The following is a 19,687-nucleotide window of genomic DNA, read 5'->3' as shown; positions in this document are numbered from 1 at the left end:
CTTTCTATAAGTGTCTTTCTTTTTATGCATTTTTTGTAATCCAAATAGACTCTGGGATAACTCCATCTATGCTACAGAACAGGACATATTGAAATATACTGATTAAAACATTTACAATTCAGAAATATGGAAATTGTATTAATAATTGTGTAATGTAATATTTTCTCCTTTAAAGATCAACCACGGGCTAAAACATATTATTATCCAGTGACTACCTTTATTAATCAAATACAATTTATTCCATAATCGGTTTCTCGCAGCGATGTGTGAATCATTCTTCTCACCTGCAGCCGGGAGGCAGCAGCGTTCACTCGCGGTGTCTAACTTTCCGGAAACAGACAACGAGGCGAGTGAAACATTCCGCACCGGCTCCTTCTCTTTGTCCATCCAGCTCCCCGCTGAACAACATCCACAGCAGCACCATGGCGACTGTCGTAGATACCAAACTATACGACATTCTCGGGGTTTCTCCATCCGCAACTGAAAACGAGCTGAAGAAGGTAGTCACACGCGAAAGACCGAACGGGATACGAGACCACATTACGTTTCTGTGTCGAGTTTCGAAATTGTGAAAAAATGCTACAATCAGGAAATGCGTTGCTATGCGCAGCTAGCTGCGGCTTGGGCTCGCTAACAAGCTAACAAGCTAACCGGCCTGGATGTTCATGCGACGATGAATTGCTATAAAGTCAACGGATGTGGGTTCGGTAAAAGCGCGGCTTTTGTTTTGTTTCATCTTAACGAGAGGCGACACCCTTTAATGTATGGTCTTTCTTAAACATGAACCGTGTCGTGTCGAACAATATCCAAAAGCAAGGTTGAGCTAACATAACGCTTTCTAGCTAATTAGCTAACGTTGTGGCGTTAGCATTGACCTCACGTTAGCTTTAGCTCCGATGCTTGTCCTGTTAGTTAACCTAGCGTTAGCTAGCCAACATTAAATCTGTCGAGGCTCCAGGAATGAAGCAGCGTTATTTTGTTCATCTGTTGGCTCGCTGACAGAAATGCGCCAGTGGAGGGAGTGTGAGAACATTATCAGTAGCTTCAACTTAAGTTTAGCCGACTCGATTAGCGCCGGCTATCTAGCGTCTATTCGGTCGTACAGTAACGTGACTGTACACCGCTAACGTTGGTTGATACGGGTCACATTTTACTAGCACCACTAAATGGGGCCTGGATAGTTTTCACCTTTAGTCGCTCTACTTAATATAACGCTCTTGATCAAGCGATGTTGACGAATATTCAACCCCCGCGACCATGATCCGGCGCTTTAACGTTACATGCGTGTCATTGTAACCTCGTTGCAGCCAGCGGTTAATTAAGTATTTACTTCAAGGCCCTTGATCAACAATATTGACGTCAGACAAAAGGATAAACGCTTATCCCTTACCGTAACTAGCTGAGAGGTTAGTTAGCAAGGTATACTAATTACCACACGCACTTTTACATTAACGTTATTTTTATGGTTATTGGTTATTTTTTTTAGAGGGAAAGGAGGGGCGACGACGAGAAAATGTTAATTAACGGTTTGTCCGGGTCGTGATCTAAGTGATTAACAGAAATAACTAACGCAGTAATGCAGGTGTTATGCCGGCTGGAACATCTGGTTTGTTCAGGGAGGCACGTGCGATTGCGTGTGTCATGTTGCTGTGTGTGATTCCAGGTAACAAGGCATGTCGTCAATGATGATGGCTTTAGCCAATAAGGCTCCCTCTTTTTTGTCCTCCTAGTCATACCGGAAGCTGGCAAAAGAATACCACCCGGACAAGAACCCAAATGCTGGTGACAAGGTGAGACATTTGGGACTCCCCCCTCAGTTTTGAAGCCGTCATCGTGAGTGTGTTTTACCAGTGAAACAACGTGGGGAGCACACTGGAATATTTGAGTGCTGTTTTATGTAATTGCTGCTTGCCACAACAATTTCTTGAAGGAGAGAGGCCCTGTTGGTGATTGGAACCTTCTGCTTGTGGTCTTCTTTTAACCATGTGTTGAAATTCGAAATTGTATGTGAGGGGTTTTTAAACGACCCAAGTTTAAAAAATATATTTTTAGTTCTTCCAACGGGGCTTACAAACATTTTTCTTGTCCCCATAACTTTCTTTTCTATTACTGGTGGTATGTTGTGTCACTGTGTTTAGTTAATCGGGAATTAAGGATCACATTTCCATCCTTTCCAATAGGACAATGTCCTCGGCACAACTATTTGTAACTGGGGAAAACCCCTTTGAAACACTGATGTCCAGCTGGTGGTGTCCAGTGCTCTGCAGTGACCTTATTGATCAGAGGAATCCTGTTGAATTGCTTTGATCCGATTTTTCATTTTTTAGACTTGCGTAATGCAAATTCGATCTTTACATTTGAAACTGGAATTGTTCAAAAACTGACTAGTTAAAATTAGCTGGAGTTATATGTACAACTTGTACTTGGGTTAACGATCTTAAAACCACTCTGAGCCCTCTTCGGGGGTTTGGAGTGTTGAGCAAGGGTGCATGTGATTAGTGTAAGAGGTGTGGAATGGCCCTTATGTAACGTTTGCAACCTGATGCATGCTTCCCTTGTGAATGACGTCACTATTGTTCCCACATGAGTTGAGATAAAAGATAAACAGGATGTCTTTTTCGCGTCCTGACCTGGGGTTAATTTTCTGTTGAAGTCCAACAACGTCACTGCTTTTACAGTAGGGATGTTGATAAATTAACGGACCGCTTAAAAAAATATCTCAACCATTTAATACTGTCTGTTAAAATGAGGTTATTTTTGTTATTTAGCTTAAGTCAGGATTGTCCTTTCATTTAAACGTCAGCCCTCTTTAATTGAACCTGGGCTGCTGCACACAGCCTTCACTTTAATCAGCTGGTACCACCAGAGAGTTGTAGCATGAAATTACCAACGGATAATCTGTAAAGTTGAACACACTGTATTAATGTTCACAGCTCTGTGGCTATTGGTAACTTCATACTCCCTTTCGCACATACTCCCTCTTACTGGGAAATTGGCTGCGTGTGTCCACAACAACGGACACAACGTCCTGGCAGGTGAAGTGGGGACTTGGTGGCCTGTTTTCTGCGCACACAGCAGCTGGTGGTAAATGATTGACGTCACCAGATGTGTGCATTGTTGCAGCTGTGCGTGTTGTTGGGAACGTTCTGATTTATAGATGATGATCAGCTAAAGACAGCCCACTATCACCTGAAAAAGGTCTTTCAGTTCAAATTAGAAATCAAAGTTTCATTACAATTTTCTCTCCCTCGTCTGTTTTCTTAAAACACAGTTCAAAGAAATTAGTTTTGCCTATGAGGTGTTGACCAACCCTGAAAAGAAGGAACTTTATGACCGCTATGGAGAACAAGGCTTGCGGGAAGGAGGCGGGGGCGGCCCGGGGATGGACGACATCTTCTCCCACATCTTTGGAGGAGGACTTTTTGGATTCATGGGAGGACAGGGCAGTCGCTCAAGGAATGGAGGTCGGCGGAGAGGAGAGGACATGGTCCACCCACTCAAGTAAGACTCTGCTTGCCTGTTCTTGTGCAGGCTAATTGAGTTCAATGGTTATGTGCAGCAATATTTTAAGTTAATTTAGTTTAAAGGTCCCGTTTTCATTACAAGCCAATGTTTTACATCATCTGTTGTCACTTGACACTTCTAAAATTGCACTTTTTCTACAGGGTGTCACTAGAGGATGTTTACAATGGGAAGACAACTAAACTTCAACTCAGCAAGAATGTACTCTGTAGCACTTGTAGCGGGTAAGTTGCATAACCAACATGGTGCTAGAGCTCCTGTTGATGTCTGCTTGGTCAATAACTATTCCACTGTTTACTTGTTATGTTTCTTCTAACTATAAGTTTGCCTCCTTATGTGTGCGCAGGCAAGGAGGCAAGACAGGCGCTGTTCAAAAGTGTACCACGTGTAGGGGGCGTGGCATGCGCATCATGATCAGACAGCTGGCCCCGGGAATGGTCCAACAGATGCAGTCTGTGTGTACCGACTGTAACGGAGAAGGTAAGGGGCGCAGCCATCAAGCACTTACTGTGTTGTTGTGGTTCGACCTGCATACACTCCCTCACCCTGTCTCATTATCCAACTCCAGGTGAAGTTATCAGCGAGAAAGACCGCTGTAAAAAATGCGAGGGCAAGAAAGTTGTGAAGGAGGTGAAGATTCTGGAGGTGCACGTGGACAAGGGCATGAAGCACGGGCAGAAAATCACCTTTGGAGGGGAGGCTGACCAGGCACCCGGCGTCGAGCCTGGGGACATTGTCCTAGTCCTGCAGGAAAAGGAGAACGAGGTAGGACGTCTTCAGATATTGGAGTCACACTCTGCTTAAAATGCCCCCCTTCCTAGCATTCAAGCGTTGACGTTCCTGTAAGGTTGGTATTTTCCATGTTAGTTGTGTAAAACATTACAACCGGGTAACATTATTTTCATATGCTGCTTCACAATAAAAGCCAAACCCAATAGCTGTTTGCTATTCTTGTTCTTGAGCTTTGCTTTGTCCCTTTGACGTTTAGAGCTTTTGTCTTGTTTTTATTTTATTTCTCACTCCCGCTTTAGCAATGAATAAAATAAAGTGTCATTCACTACCTAATACTTTTAGATTTAGGGTGACAAAGAATTCTTCTGCCATAGCACATACTTTAGCTGCTGTTTTGGAAGTATTTGGTATTTTGTGTGACAGACTGCAAAATGTAAAAGCCAAATGGGCTACTTGACTGCACACAGGGTTTCCTCTGGATGGAATAATACAGATAATAAAGATTTACATGAGGGACAGTAGGTTCGTCCTGGAGAATAATATATGGCATTGGGAAGAGTTGGAGGACCACTGTGAGGAGCGAGCTCAAGACCACACAGCAGATAGGGGACATGTGCACCTGCCGAGTTATGGTACGTTCACACCAAAAGCAAAGCGAAGCAAATTTTCGCCCCGCGTGACTAAAGCGTGTTATTCCGCTTTGTTCGCGCCTGGAAGGGGGCGTGGCTTGTCTCCAGTTGACGAGTGGTGATGACGAGCAGAGCATCTCAACGCTGATTGGTTTCGCAAGACAGCGTCGGGCGCAAAAGCGATTTCGCTTCGCTTTTTTGCATCCCACGTCTTTCATGCCGCCTGTTTAAAATTTGCCTCATTTGCGACCAGGCGCGTTTGTGCATTGGCATGGAATAATTTGCTTCGCTTTTGGTGTGAACGTACCATTACTGTGTTCTAGTGCATGTGGTGTATTTTTAGTTTCACCTTTTTCATTGAGGTAGTTTAACTACTACTACTACTTAACTCAGGTTTTTCTTGTGCAGTCCGCAAAATATGAGTGATGTATAATTCCTGGGTTACAGTGAGCAGTTTGTCACTGCGGTCGGGTCCAGTTGGAGGTGTTTCATTGCGGTCCAAAGTGCTAACAACCCAGATTGTCTTGACTTCGGCCGGCTGTCAGCGCTGTATGTTGAACAAATTTAGTGCGTGGAATAAGTGGATACCCGCCATGATGAATGTTGGCCAACCTGTAAAAACACAGCCCCTTAATTCTGAGTGTAACATGCATTCAGATACGTTTTTTTCTTCCTAGCTGTTAGTTGTTCAGACATCCTTTTTTTGTGTAGTGTGTGTGTGTTTGCCTCAAGTTGCCCAAAACAGCAGATTGGTGAAATACGCAGCTGCTGAGGCCTGGTCTACCAAAACATCTGTACGGAGCCGTCTGGCAGCTCAGCCTTCGGTGGTGGGGGCGCCTTTGCCAATTAACACAGCCAGCGTAGTTCAGACGTGCTATCGATGAGCGGTGTGCAGTTCTTGACTTCTGATTGAGATAAGCGCCTCAAACACGTCTTTCTACGAGTTGAAGGAAGAACGTGCTGATACCAGGGCTGTAACCTCAGAAACCATCAGGAAATACACTTTAAATCCTGCCAAAGTAAATGCTTGGTTGGCAAATAACAATGCAACATCTTTTCTTCAATACACTTATTTTAATTATTAAAATTGTTGTATGGCATCAATTTTTAAAAGAGAAACTTGCATGTGGGTTTCACACAGCCTGCCGAGTGTCTTGCGTGCCTTTCGCCAGCAGATGGGGGCATTTTGACTCCAGATTGTGTGAACACTGGTTGGTTATTGAATTCCTTAGTCTTAGAATGGTGGCGTGCAAAAGTTCCTCAACTTGCAGTTTTAACAATCTCGTGCCCTCTATTTCCAGACATTCAGGCGAGATGGCAACGACCTGTTCATGAACCACAAGCTGGGGCTGGTGGAGGCGCTGTGCGGCTTCCAGTTTATGCTGAAACACTTGGATGAGAGGCAGCTTGTTGTGAAGTATCCTCCTGGCAAAGTCATTGAACCAGGTAATCACTCTTCATACTTGTACTTGTACACGTGGTGTGCTAATGATGTTAATAATCTCTGGAGACGCGGAGTGTGTTACAATAACAATGCACTCGCACCAAAGCATACCGAAACTCATTTTATTGCTGTAAAGGTTTGTGCGGAGAATTCTGTCTCCTTGTATGACTGTTACAAAGTGGTGGGGGGTGAGATTCTACTTGCGCCGGGCAGGTTTTATGGTAAAAGTGATGACACACTGGGTTCCTGCTGAGAGCTTAATACAAGGAGGCACGTTTTAGACGGCGCTAAGCCGCTCCAGGGTGGTTTGACTTTGGTGCCTTGACTCAAGGACTCATCAGCGGAACTTGATAAATGAGGGGAGGCTTTTAGGAGTCAACTTTTAGAAGTTACAAGTCCAATAAGTAGGTTGTTCACCTCCTGAAGCGATGGAGGTTGACAAATGCTGTACCCTTGAGGCAAAACCATTTTGTTGTATGAAAGTCGTCTGTATGAATAGATTTGACCTGAGTATCTACACCCACAGGCTTCTTTTGTTGGATTCCATGCCTGTAAACACAGGACTATACATCTGGGGAAGTGTTGGAATCAGCTGTAATATAGTTTGCTGCGTGAATAACTTTGGACCGGTAGAATCTGACACTTCGTATCAGCCCGCTGTGAGTAAACCTTTAACACGCTGCGTTTTTTTCCAGGCTCGGTCAGGGTGGTGCGGGGAGAGGGCATGCCACAGTACCGAAACCCCTTTGAGAAGGGAGATCTGTACATCAAGTTTGATGTCCAGTTCCCCGACAACAACTGGATCAGCCCTGAGAAGCTTGTGGTATGTATACCATCATCTTCCCTCTGGTTCATTGTAGTGAATACACAAACACCCAGAACAGCTGCAGCTAAGAGTCAGATTAAGAATTTAGAGCTTTCAATTCCAGTGATATAGTACAATAAAATCAAGAGAAAATGTGAGATTTCCGGCTTCTCTCTTTCTATATGGGAGTGGACAAAGCGCAATCATAGATATTTAGCAACTGCCTCAATGACAGAAACGAGGAGCCTTTACGGGACAAATGGATATAAAACATAAGTTGAGCTGAGACTATTACCGTAGTTAACTATTCTATTGGTTTCAATTTTTATTAATGTCTTTGCGATTTAGTTTTTTATGGACAAAGGCGTTAATAAAATGCATGTATTGGTGCTGCAATGCGAATCCGCTGGAGTAAGCTCATGTTCTCCATAGACTTCACCCCTTCACAAGTAAGAATTTGCATATGTTCGCCCGTACATTAACACGCTGCTTTCGCCCCCTGAGAAGTCTGTGCACTCTTTTGCTCCTCAGCGAATTCCCTTTGATTTGCCCTGCACCCTTGTCCCTCAAACGGTTTCCCTCTCCTCTGTGGTAAGACTTAGCATCCCGTTGATGATTGTGTTGGTGTGTGTGTGTAGGAGCTGGAGGACATGCTGCCCTCGCGGTCGGAGCCGCCCATCATCACCGCAGACACGGAGGAGGTGGACTTGCAGGACTACGACGTCAGCCAGAGCTCGTCATCGGGCGGCCGCAGAGAGGCCTACAACGACAGCTCCGACGAGGAGGGCGGCCACCACGGGCCGGGCGTACAGTGTGCCCACCAGTAGAAGTCGCATCATGTATTTAAGATGAATCCAAACAAACGGCCCCTGGGAACGCGCTGTAGGACTATGATCTGGTGTTCTAGGTGAAGCCCCTCCACCCTTCCTTCACCCCCAATATAATTACATTCCCCCCGTAGGTGGAAGCTCCAGATAAAAGAAAGAAATGTTTCTTGTTTGCTGAGTGACTTTTTTTTTTTTTTTTTCCCCATAGGATTTACGAAAAATTATTTAAAATTAACCAATGTGCATACATAGACCAAACAGCTGGGCAATGCGACCTCGGACTCGTGCATTCATGGGTTAATTTATTCGGCGCCATTCGTAGGACATGTTTCTGATTTTTTTACAGCTTTATTTTCTTTGTTTTAATAAAACAGAAAATTGGTTATTGTGTGTATCATTGGACTGGTTGTTGGTAAGCTTCATCAGCTGCTGTGTTCAAGGCTGTGATTTTTTTTTTTTTTTTTAAATGACAAGTGAAAATATGACAAATGTAGAGCTTGTATCTGTGCAGAGACCATGTGCATGTAAACAAGCTTTGGTTCCTGCACTTATGAAACAAATAAAGCAGCACACTTCTTAAGAAAATGTCTATGAAGTTGTTGAATAAATGGTTGAAATAGCAATGCACTGTCACTTGCTTTATTCCCCCTCCTTCATTTCCACAATCACAAAACTCAAAACCGCATTAATTGGACCTGTGTTTGCAAATTCTGGGAATATTCAAAAGTATAAACATTTCCATGGAAATTAATGGGATACATTTAAACCTTTGTGGTAATTTAACTATTTACTTTGTCATATAACATTTAGTTTCGCCTTAAGATATGCATGCAAAATGTTGTAATATAATTTAGTATGTGCTGTATTCCATACATCTTTGAAATATAGTTTTGAATTGTGTTGTTGTACAGCCCTTTATTTGCAGTTACTGTATAAGTTGCTGTGCTTTTTGATTGACCCTGACAGCTGTGAATAGTCACACGTATGTAGTATTATGTGGACAAACATCCATCCTACTCTCACTGCTGTAAAAAGAGAGAAATACATTTGGTATGTTCATGGCTTCAGTTTACCAGGGAATCAATATGCTGGGTAATGACCGATGTTCAAAAACAATTCATATATCGTTTCCCAGAGCCTCAAAGCATTACACTGGAAAATCAACTGTTACTAGACATAATCCAGTTACCGTCATTACCACACAACCCTCAATGTGGTTTCACCGGTGTCTCTGGGTTGAAGATGACCTCATCCAAGCTAAAATGGTGATGTCTCGAATGTGACACTGGTTCTCTGAAAAAGCACTGACCTCTAGTGCGCTACGGAATGTTTAACAATCCATTTTGAGTCCATGTATACCACTGAGTTGGCTGCTAACTAGCTAAAGCTGTTGCGTTGACTAGTATAAAATAATTGTTTTGCTATTACTATTTTATTATACTTTTTTCTTCTGTTATTTGTATATAATTGCATTTTTCGCGAGATGCGTGTACCGGCGCCGTGGCTTAGATGGTTAAAGCGCCTGTCTAGTAAACAGGAGATCCTGGGTTCGAATCCCAGCGGTGCCTTTTGTTAAAGTCCTCTACGCGTGCCAGTTACCTGAAATTCATTAATGGACAGTGCTACAGCCGTCTAACAAACCTGCAATTTTATTTACTCCAGAAACACGCTCCGTGGAATGTGTGAAACTGCCGAAATCGAAATGAATGTGGTGTATATTCACTTGCCAGAGGGGGTGTAAGTATATCCTCTCGCCACATGTGGGCGGCAGTGACCCGGCTAATAAACCAAGAATCCGTCAGACTGCACCGAGGGATTGGGTGAAGACAACCATGAAGCAACCGTGTTTTAGATGTAACGTTACTCTTCATTTCCACAAGTAAACACCGTCCGTGGTCTAATCTCTACTTTAGGAATACGTCTACATGTTCTTTCCCACTGTTCGTTACGTCAAACCCGTGAGTGCTGAGGGGAGAAAACATATAAACAAAGAATAATGTGGACCACTTTGTTCTGTTAGATGCGGCAAGCTGAACATGGAGGGGCACGCAATCAGAGCGGAAGTTACGTAGTTGTGTCTTCAAAACAAGAGCGATAAAACATAATTTCCAACCAACATCAACGCGATGCTACGTCGACGATGAAGAGCGGCTCTTGTTCTGAAAGCGTTGCCCGGAAATCGCGTAGTTCACGCTGGCGTCTTGGCCACCGCTGCATAGGACCCAATTGCCTGTACGCCGCGCCGCTGGAGCACCGTCTGGTGTGTGTCTGAGCTAAAAACAGATGCGGGGGCTTCGCCGGAGGACACACATGTCGAGCGAACCGCGGACATCGTGTCCGGCATGAAAGCGGCGGGTCCCCGCCGGACCATGGGGCCGACGGGGCTGCTGCTCGGGCTGCTGTGGTTCCGCGCCGCTCTGCTCGCTGCAGGTGAGGAAACAACAATGCGTCCGAGGTGCCGTGGTGTTTTGAATGGAGTCCCGTGCGCGTAGCGCTAACCCCGCCGACAATACGCGGCCGTGTGCCGGATGTGACCGACGGAACCCGGTGAGCGGGTTCAGCGTGTGTCGGCGATGCCCGGCGAGGCTCTTTGTGGTCTCTAAAGCTTCTAACATCCATCACGTCACTCCTCGCTGCCCGCTCCACAGCAGAACCCTCTCATAAACCCGAGGGGGGGTCACTCTGCTAAAGTGATGTGATAAACCAGGACCACAGGGTTTCATTGTTGTGATCGAACCGGGGGGCTGGGGGGGTATCACTGTCCGCGGAAACCCCCGCAGCCATCGATCTGTGGTCGGTAAACGATCGGGCTTAGCGTGGAAACATGGATGCTCTTTCAGCATTACATCACTGCTTCTCTGCAGACGCCCCCCCCCCCTCCCCTGTTATCATATCCTCTACTTTGTTTGGCATGAAGATCCAGGAGATGTCTGTGTCTGTGTGTGTGTGTGTGTGTGTGTGTGTGTGTGAGTGAGGGGGGACAGGTATCACACACCATCCCAACGTGTTAGTACTTGTAGCACATTTCACACAGAGGAGGCCCACTTCACTTTGACTCACACACACACACACCTCACAGACGTAGTGTTTTTGCCACAGGGCAGAAACATTGAAGGGATTAATGCTGCACATGAAATCTGAACACGAAAATGAATCCACCGCCTCTCCCACGTGCTCTGTACAGGTGCCGATGGTGGAATGTAAACTCCACTGCTACAACTATTCTGAGGTTCTTGTACATTACTTTTCATTACACTACTACTCAACAACACGTCAAATGGTTAAAAGTTTTGCTTTTACCCCACTATTTATGTGAAACTGCTGTATTTAAATACTGGCCTTTGAGTCTGAGATTGACCCCAAATCACACAATACAATTAATGCACAAGTATCATTCACGTGTTGTTGTGATGTAGTTAAGTCTTGTTGGCGCCTGTGTATATTATGTTTTCCGTTGAACATTCAAAGGAGCCACTACTGCCGTCTCGTTGAGGCCCTTGAGGGCCACTATCAGGAGAGACACTTCTATTTCTTCAACTGCTGCTGTGATCTGATGTGAATTATAAATTCTACGTGCATGTTTGGCAGAAACTATAAATGCAGTATCCCAAAGCCACTAAAATGAAGAAGAAGATAGTTTGAACTTGCAAGCAGGTAGAAGCTGTGGTAGCTCGCAGATTGGTCATTACGTTTATTGTTGATCATAGAAAATTACATTTAGAGCATCTAACAGCGGAAAAAAACACCAACATTGTGGAGCTCAACTTTCCAAACTTTGTCCACTTTACTGTGCGTGTGTGTCTTTGTATTTGCGTGTGTGCTCAGGTAGCTGTGTCCGGATAGTGGAGTAATCACTGATCCTAACCCCCCACCCCCCTATTCCCCCCTTTGTTTCCCTCTGCTGACTTATCTTATTCATCCAGAAAGCCTGAGAGACACACACACACGCACACACACACAGCAGAACTGGGCAGACTCTGCAGTGTGTGGACGTTGGATAGTCTTCATTGAAGCTAATGTTCTGCCTCTGTGGTGGTTGTTAATTAACAGACTCGTTGCGCGGCTCCATCTTGCACGCGTGTCATTCCCGCGGTGGCAATAAGCAATGATGAGACGATTTCGAACCGGCTGAGATTTCTCCCACTCATTTGACATTGACGTCCCGGTTCTCCTTTTAACAACGGATCCTTCTCCTTTGACGCTCTGCAGAACCTAGAGGACTCCGAAGAGGAGGGAGCCTTATTCCCAGAGCCCCTCTTGTGCCTCCTCACACCTCACTGCTTGTTCCCTGGTGCGATGGCAGCCGCCGACGCTGTCGCCACGGCTACCGGTCTGACTGCTGCTGCATTCTGTTGTAGGCCCCCACAGAGCCACTGAGGTCATCTGTCTATTTGAGGAATTGTTGAATTTACAGCTTTGATTTGAGACAAAACACGGGGACAAAATCTGAACTTAAGCGTTTTAGTAGAATGCAACAGCAATGCGGTGGAAGCATTGCAGCTACTATCTTAAGGTCATGAGTTGAAAGGAAGGAACTAATGTGCGTATTTCTGCAGCCGCAGGGTGGATCCCGCTGAGCGTGCAGAGTCCCTAGTTCTTCATGAATAAAGGAATAGACCATATCTCTCCTGTGATAGGTGGAGTAGTTTAGCTCGTACGGGTCCAAGATGGGTAAAAGGTCACAAGATTTAATGATACAATATGTATGAAAAGTGTGGTGATGCTGCAGAGTCCTCTTAGTGTCAACACATCCCTTTGAAAGGACTGACACATTGCCAGTGTTGATCTTTCCGTGGCTTTGTACTGTATGAGTACATGTCACATGACTCATACAGACCTAACGCTGACACAACAACACTGGCCCTCGACGTCATTAATGTACGCGTGTTCCCATCCTCCTCCGTATCTTTGCCCCCCCCCCCCCCCCCCCAGCAGGCTGCAGCGAGCGAGCGGAGGTCCACACCGAGCGGAGGGGTGTGATCTACAGCCCCTCGTGGCCTTTGAACTACCCCGCCAGGGTCAACTGCAGCTGGCACATCCAGGGAGGCCAGGGAGAGGTGATCACCATCAGGTAGAGGCCGTCACACGTGCAGCGTGCGCACAGCACTTGTTGGGGAGGAAGCACCTGACATCATCCGTCCTCTGCCTTAGTTTCCGTAACTTTGACGTGGCGGAGTCTGCGAGTTGTTCGGGGGACTTTCTCCTGCTGACGCCCACGAGGAACGGGGAGTCCAGGCTGTGCGGCTCCACGCTGCCGCCGCCCTTTATCTCCACCAGGGGGCGCGTTTGGCTGTATTTCCACTCCCGGGCCAACAGCTCCGGGCAGGCGCAGGGCTTCCGTCTCTCCTACATCAGAGGTACACTGGATAAATGTCACAAGTTCAAATATTACTGAGGAAATCAGCTGTGCGCGCGAAAGGTTTCAGTGTGATGGAGGTGAGGGCTTAAAATGCCGTGTTTCATTCCTGCATGCGGCCGTTTATCATCGTAACTGAACTGCAGTGTCCTCTCATCATAGCCGTGGCAATGCTATTAACCTGTCCCGCCCTCACGCCACAGGAAAACACTCAAATCTGCCTTTTTGTCATTGTTTGGAGTTACAATATCAAATCATGTAAAGGGTCTGCTGCAGAGTGTCTCTCTGTGTGGCCCTGCACATTACAACTGAGTAATCATACCGAGAGTATTGACAGGAGTAAACCAAACCGTAGGCAGTGAGAATACATACTACCCGTCGACGTGCCCTCTCTGCAGGTCACCTGGGTCAGAGCAGCTGTCAGTCGGACGAATTCCTGTGTGGGAACGGCAAGTGTCTTCCTCGCTCCTGGAAGTGCAACAGCCAGGACGAGTGCGGCGACGGCACGGACGAACGCGGATGCTCCCCCCCTCCCACCGAGGCCCGTCCCGGCCTTTGCCCCCTGGGCTCCCTGCCGTGCACCGAGGCCCAGTCCACCCGCTGCCTGCCGGCCGCCCTGCGCTGCAACGGCGCCCGCGACTGTGCCGACGGCACCGACGAGCTGGGCTGCCCCGACACCGCCTGCGGCAGGCGCCTGGGCAACTTCTACGGCTCCTTTGCTTCCCCGGATTTCTTTCGAGCCAACAGGAGCGCTGCGGCGGAGCTGAGGTGCTCGTGGTCGCTGGACACCCAGGACCCCAAGCCCATCGTCCTGCAGCTGGACCTGCAGCTGGGCCCCGGAGACTCGCTGCGTGTCTACGACGGGCTGCAGCAGCGAGCGGAGCACCTCCTGCAGGTGCTGTCGTACCATAACAACAGGCGCCCGGCGCTGCTCGAGTCCAGCCGCGGGCAGATGAGCGTGTTGTACACGGCCCAGCCTCGCAGCCCGGGGCACGGCTTCAACGCCACGTACCAGGTACTGCCAACAGGATCCGTTCATCTCCATCTGACTCTCACAATTCGACAGTTCAAACCTCCTCCTTTATGCTCGCTTATATGTTTCAAACATCTTCCTTTGGGTCTCTTGTGTTGCTGCTCAGACCAGTCAATCAAAAAGTGTTTGTCTTTGACACATTTCTCCCCCACGCTCCCAGGTCAAAGGTTACTGTTTCCCCGGCGAGCGCCCCTGTGGCAGCGATCAGGGCTGCTACTCGGAACGCCAGCGCTGCGACGGCTACTGGCACTGCCCGTCCGGCCGCGACGAGGAGGCCTGCCCGGCCTGCCCGGACGGGGAGTTCCCCTGCGAGGGCGGCGCCGGCGCGTGCTACCCGGCCTCCGAGCGCTGCAACAACCAGAAGAGGTGCCCGGATGGCTCGGACGAGAAGAACTGCTACGACTGCCAACCCGGCAACTTCCACTGCGGGACCAACCTGTGCATCTTTGAGACGTGGCGCTGCGACGGCCAGGAGGACTGCCTGGACGGCAGCGACGAGAGGGACTGCTTGGCGGCGGTGCCCAGGAAGGTGATCACGGCCGCCCTGATCGGCAGCCTGGTCTGCAGCCTCCTGCTGGTCATCGCCCTCGGCTGTGCCCTCAAGCTCCACTCCCTCAGAAGCAGAGAGTACAGGTGGGGAATCGGCAGCGTCCCAGTCCAGCCCAGACACATCATGTCCTTACTTTATTTCCTCCTTTTGATTTAGGCTTTGATTCTAAATAAATGTCGTGACTGTATCCCCTCCTGCGACGGGGCGCAGAAGTGTCTTTTATCGCACTTAATGGTGCAGATGCTACAAACTCTACAAGGTGCTTCACCTTCCTTCCCCCCTTTTGCTTTGCAGAGCTTTTGAGACTCAGATGACTCGCATGGAGGCCGAGTTTGTCCAGAGGGAAGCCCCCCCTTCGTATGGTCAGTTAATCGCCCAGGGTCTAATCCCTCCGGTGGATGATTTCCCGGTGTACAATCCGACTCAGGTAGAGCATTTACACACAGTGATGCGCCCCATTTACCTGAATTGTCGAGCGTACTGGTGAACTGACACGGACCATAGCATTCAAGATCTCTCTCTCTCTCTCTCTCTGAATTACATTTCTGTTTCAACAGTCACTGAAATCGTGTCCCAGAATTCATAAAATGTTTTGTATGTAAAACGTTATTATTATATAATACAATTGACAGCTTGGCTTAAACACCAGCTAATAAGGAAACGAGAGCCACATAACCATCTGAAATGGTTATTGAAGAAGTTATCATCTTGCTTCCTCTCCTCCAGGCCTCCGTGTTACAGAACCTGCGGCTGGCGATGCGCCGGCAGATCAGACGTCACTCCACACGGCGCTCCACCTCCTCCACTTCCTCCTCGTCCTCCTCCTCCTCTCGCCGCCGCCTCGGGCATCTGTGGAGCCGCCTGCTCCACGGGGCGGCGCGGGCCAGGGGTCAAGTCCCTCTGCTCGACTCCCCCGGACCCGCGCAGATCGCCCTGGGGCTCCACAGCTACCGAACCGTGGGTGCTCGGGGGCCCCCGGCGGGGGCGAGGTCCGGAGCTGTGCTCGGGGAGGAGGGCTACGTAGCGGGGAGGCGGGGCTTGTGCTTCTCAGCCACCGCAGACCTGCAGTCCTGCACGTCAGAAAGCCCCGCCTCCCCGCTCTCCTCGCTGTCAGCGGACAGCCCAGAGGGGGCGGGGCTGCCGCGCGTCAGCAGGCCGACGCAGTCTGAGCCCGCCACCCCGGTTCAGAGTGACTTTTCGGAACGTAGCGCACCCCGTCCCACTCCCCAGGAAGCCCTCGTACCCCCGTGCCCCACGAGGACATCGAGGAAACTGGTCCTGGAGCTCGCCGTTAACCTAAACGGGGTTTCCTTGAGACGTTACTCCTCCTTGGGGCCGCTGTCACCCATCTCACCCCCGGTGTTTGCCAGCAGCTCCCAGACCCCCACAACCCTACCGCACTACCTGGGGCGTGAGGTGACTTCGCCCTCTGAGCCCTCGAAAGCAGAGGTCAGCAACGGCCACTTCGCCGTGGAAGGACCGAGCAGGGCGATGAGACGCAGGGAAGAGCGGAGGAGTGAAGGCAAGAAGAGGCTCTCCAGGTTCACCCTCAGTGACGAGGGAGGAGATTCAGGGAGGGAGACAACGCCATGCTGAAGAGTTTAGGAAGATACTCTGCTGAGATCAGCAATATTTGCTCTGCTGAAGTGTCCTTGAAATGCGTCCCCATCAGGTCCAGAGGTGAGAGCCGTCCCTCCACACGGAGCAGTAGAATATAAAAGTAGCTCATTTCCGTTCAAGAGGAAGGAAACCAGCGTAGGTTGTGCTTATTGTCTCCGTTATACAGCAAATCTCCTCCCACAGTGAAACCTGCACAGGCCGGTTTGAAGGTAAACCCGCGAGGAGCCTTCACAGGTAATCAAACGCAATTCTGGCCACTAGTACCAATGTAACATTGGCAACGTGTTCTTAAAACGCCAAAGCAGCCTTTGTGTTGTTACCCAGAGCCATTACGCACCGCTCAATACTGTGAACCATAAAAGCCTGCTAAGTGATCGCAAATGAATTCCCCTGATAATGATTATCTAGTCTCATTCCCACTTTATTGAATGAGGTGGTGTTATTATCACTATCTGACAATTTTAGAAGGTCATGTTTGGCTGTCACATCAAAGGATAAAACTGGTGATATTTTATATTCATGTTATTGTCGATGAATTATATTATAAGGCCCAAAACAACAAGAGTACGTCCACCTCCAAATACATTTGTCTTCAGCAGCCAGATTATATGCTTTTCCATTTAAAAGGCAAAAAACCCGGACCTTTTAATAAAATAACATTGAAAAAGGACTACAGTACATTTGTCGGACACTATTTGTCCGAGTCAAAATAAACCACAGCATGGTTTTTGAGCAACCTGTCACCCAGTGAAACGATGAGGCTCATTGACATATTTTGAACCCTTTTTGAATAACAATGGCGCTTTATGGCACAGGGAGGAGAAGGACACGTCAGACTACACAGACACAATACGTAAGATTATTTTTGGGGGTCATTTTTGACAGTCACGCTGTCACCAAGCCACTCCAGACACTACTTGTTAGTAGGGACACAATGTTGTTGGTTTTGTTCTTTTCATGGGGCTTGTTGACGGTTAGAAGAATATAAACACTAGTCTTACGTTTCAAACACAACTTTGAACCACAAACATTGGATTTTTTGTGAAATACACCTATTTGCTTTCTGGGCGAGATATCATTACTACTTTCATATCTGTCTAAAACAGTGATACACTAAGTTTAGGCACAAAAGCTGTAAAAGAGTGAACCCGCGAGTCTGAAGGCAGTAAATAAGCTTCGGTGCTGATAAGGTGCTGTTGTTCAACATGTAACCTTCAGGCGGATTTGGGGTACCTGTTTCCACCTGGCTTCACTTTGTGCTGAGCTGAGCTTTTTTTAAGGATTCGGGTGAGTTATCCCATCTAACTCAAATCAAAAGTTCCCCAAACATGTTCATACCAAACATATATCGGTATTTGTTCAACATATACTGAGCGTGTCCTCTGGTTTTGAGGTGTACTTCCCTTTCACACAACATTTTCTTTATTTTTCCAAGACGTATCCAATTGATATTTAAAATCTTCATTTTAACTTGGTTATCTTTAGATGTAGAAAGCCGATAACCGGTGTAGTGAATCCGTGTATGCGGCGTGTAACTCTGCTCAGCCCCCCCCCCCCTCCCCATCCCCTTCAAGTCAAACCCCCACCGTCCAGCCCAGGACGCCTTGAATGAACTCGACTGCGTCTGCTCTCATTTCCATTTGGTGCATAGTGGAGATTTTATATGAATGTTGAAGTGTCGGCAAGAGAGGCTTCACTCTATAATAAGGATGTGTTTTTTTCGAGTCCTCTTCCTCCCAGCGGTACCTCTGCATTGCTGCTGACTGACTGAACGCTGGTCGCTGCAGACGCCCCCCTGACCGCTGGTTTATTCCACTGGAAATTCATATCTACTCTGCGGGATTTTCTATTACAGGATGTTAAAACAAAGGCCTCTATTTTTCAGTCTTCAGTGGAGACGGCTGTACCAGTCCTACTTCATATTTATGTCTCTGTCTTGACGAACAGTGAACTGGATTCAACCTGATTGCCTGTGTTTCTAGTTTTCCTCTGAAGCGCATCTCTGACGTGACCGCCCTAAAAACTATTTACTAATTACTGCTGGACTTCTAAAGAATGTGTCACTTATACTTTTCTTGAAACCACCCAAGCTACAAACAGCCACGCTGGGATTTATTTGTTAATTATTTCCTTATCTCGAGGTAACAACGCTTGTTTTCTTGTGATAATGGGTAATTCATCTTTCAGATTTTCTGTAAACCAAAAGGCAGATCTCTGCAGTAAAAATGATGAGTAGCTCAATCAGGCGTCGTAGTCTAGGATGGAGAGGGAAAGGAAAACAAGCTGCTGCTGCATGGGAACAGTAGTCGAATCAGCACCAGAGGCCCGGACAGCTCCGCCCAGGCTTACCAGGGTTAAATAATGTCAAAGCGTGTTAAATACTGCAAGCTTTATACAATTTAAGGATAACTCATCTGCAGTTAGCCTTAAAAGACTGATCTGAATGTAATCTCCAATAGAAAGACACAATGCTTTATTCTGCCTGTGTTGGAACTTGTGTGAAGTCTGTTTTAAATAATGATCGCCACTATTGAACTGAAAAATTCAGCTAAAATCAGCTGCTAGAGTTTTGGCATGAGTGCAAACTGCCATTGGTAATCCTGATCTCTGATGAACATTTTAAGTGACTTGTTTTCTCCTGATAACCGGTTGATTATCTCATTACCTCAAATTATGAAAGCTTGTTGTTGTTGAGATAACAAAATAGGCTACTTGTGATCACGAGCTAGCGGCCGTCCTCGCCCGACACCAATGGATGTCTCCGTCTGTCCCTGCAGGATGTTGATACTGATCAGAAGTCAGATACGCGTGCAAGTAGTACTGCTGGTTTTAAGCTGCAGGGTCAGGTTTCTGTATAAATACGTGGTTTCTCCTGCTGATTTTCCCTTTAAGTGAGCTGAACGCTTCATGTTACACTCGTGTGCTTTCTTCTTATAGAAGTTTTGTCATGCCTGGCTGCTACGTGTCATGTGCCATTAGAGATGTCTCCACAAGTATTTCCTGCCTAATGATCTGCTTTTATTTCATTTCAAACAGTTTACTCATTTCTTGCTTTACGTATTTTGTGATATTTTCCTTGTTATCTGGTTCAAAGCTTGTACGTCCTTATTTAACTTAAATATAATTACACATCTGCAGAATGTATGTGCTTACTTGCTTTGTGGTGTGT

At 47.2% G+C, this 19,687-nt stretch overlaps 2 protein-coding genes and 1 non-coding gene across 4 annotated transcripts; all 3 read left to right on the top strand.

Moving 5' to 3' along the window:
* The first annotated feature begins 250 nt into the window (after window positions 1–250).
* Window positions 251–8,582, top strand: dnaja2a (DnaJ heat shock protein family (Hsp40) member A2a). Its single transcript, XM_040169041.2, has 9 exons — window positions 251–500; window positions 1,731–1,790; window positions 3,272–3,501; window positions 3,666–3,746; window positions 3,869–4,002; window positions 4,091–4,287; window positions 6,185–6,329; window positions 7,023–7,150; window positions 7,771–8,582. The coding sequence occupies exons 1-9, from the start codon at window positions 423–425 to the stop codon at window positions 7,957–7,959; spliced, it is 1,242 nt and encodes a 413-aa protein (XP_040024975.1). The 5' UTR covers window positions 251–422; the 3' UTR covers window positions 7,960–8,582.
* An 871-nt stretch (window positions 8,583–9,453) lies between these two features.
* On the top strand, window positions 9,454–9,527 carry trnat-agu (transfer RNA threonine (anticodon AGU)). Its single transcript has one exon. It is a non-coding gene; the product is annotated as a tRNA-Thr (tRNA).
* A 543-nt stretch (window positions 9,528–10,070) lies between these two features.
* On the top strand, window positions 10,071–18,393 carry lrp3 (low density lipoprotein receptor-related protein 3). Of its 2 annotated transcripts, XR_013451491.1 has the most exons (8): window positions 10,150–10,389; window positions 12,892–13,030; window positions 13,111–13,316; window positions 13,714–14,330; window positions 14,509–14,981; window positions 15,193–15,325; window positions 15,625–16,578; window positions 18,259–18,393. XR_013451491.1 is itself a non-coding variant. In XM_078084908.1 (7 exons), the coding sequence occupies exons 1-7, from the start codon at window positions 10,302–10,304 to the stop codon at window positions 16,492–16,494; spliced, it is 2,523 nt and encodes an 840-aa protein (XP_077941034.1). In that variant the 5' UTR covers window positions 10,071–10,301; the 3' UTR covers window positions 16,495–17,118. The 2 variants fall into 2 exon arrangements, 1 of the variants encoding a protein (XP_077941034.1); XM_078084908.1 differs by lacking the exon at window positions 18,259–18,393 and having other exon boundaries at window positions 10,071–10,389; window positions 12,895–13,030; window positions 15,625–17,118.
* The last annotated feature ends 1,294 nt before the right edge of the window (window positions 18,394–19,687 follow it).

The sequence above is a fragment of the Gasterosteus aculeatus genome, chromosome 12 (assembly GCF_964276395.1).
Source record: "Gasterosteus aculeatus chromosome 12, fGasAcu3.hap1.1, whole genome shotgun sequence".
NCBI lineage: Eukaryota > Metazoa > Chordata > Actinopteri > Perciformes > Gasterosteidae > Gasterosteus > Gasterosteus aculeatus.
Note: the sequence above shows the minus strand (reverse complement) of the source record. Positions and strands in the feature narration are given on the sequence as shown.

Excerpts from the sequence above, each read along its gene's own strand:
- dnaja2a (XM_040169041.2), top strand. The coding sequence starts at position 423 with ATGGCGACTGTCGTAGATACCAAACTATACGACATTCTCGGGGTTTCT. Across the intron at positions 4,003-4,090 it reads TACCGACTGTAACGGAGAAG|GTGAAGTTATCAGCGAGAAA; the intron begins GTAAGGGGCGCA and ends ATCCAACTCCAG. Across the intron at positions 4,288-6,184 it reads TGCAGGAAAAGGAGAACGAG|ACATTCAGGCGAGATGGCAA; the intron begins GTAGGACGTCTT and ends CTCTATTTCCAG.
- lrp3 (XM_078084908.1), top strand. The coding sequence starts at position 10,302 with ATGAAAGCGGCGGGTCCCCGCCGGACCATGGGGCCGACGGGGCTGCTG. Across the intron at positions 13,317-13,713 it reads CCGTCTCTCCTACATCAGAG|GTCACCTGGGTCAGAGCAGC; the intron begins GTACACTGGATA and ends CCCTCTCTGCAG. Across the intron at positions 15,326-15,624 it reads CGGTGTACAATCCGACTCAG|GCCTCCGTGTTACAGAACCT; the intron begins GTAGAGCATTTA and ends CCTCTCCTCCAG.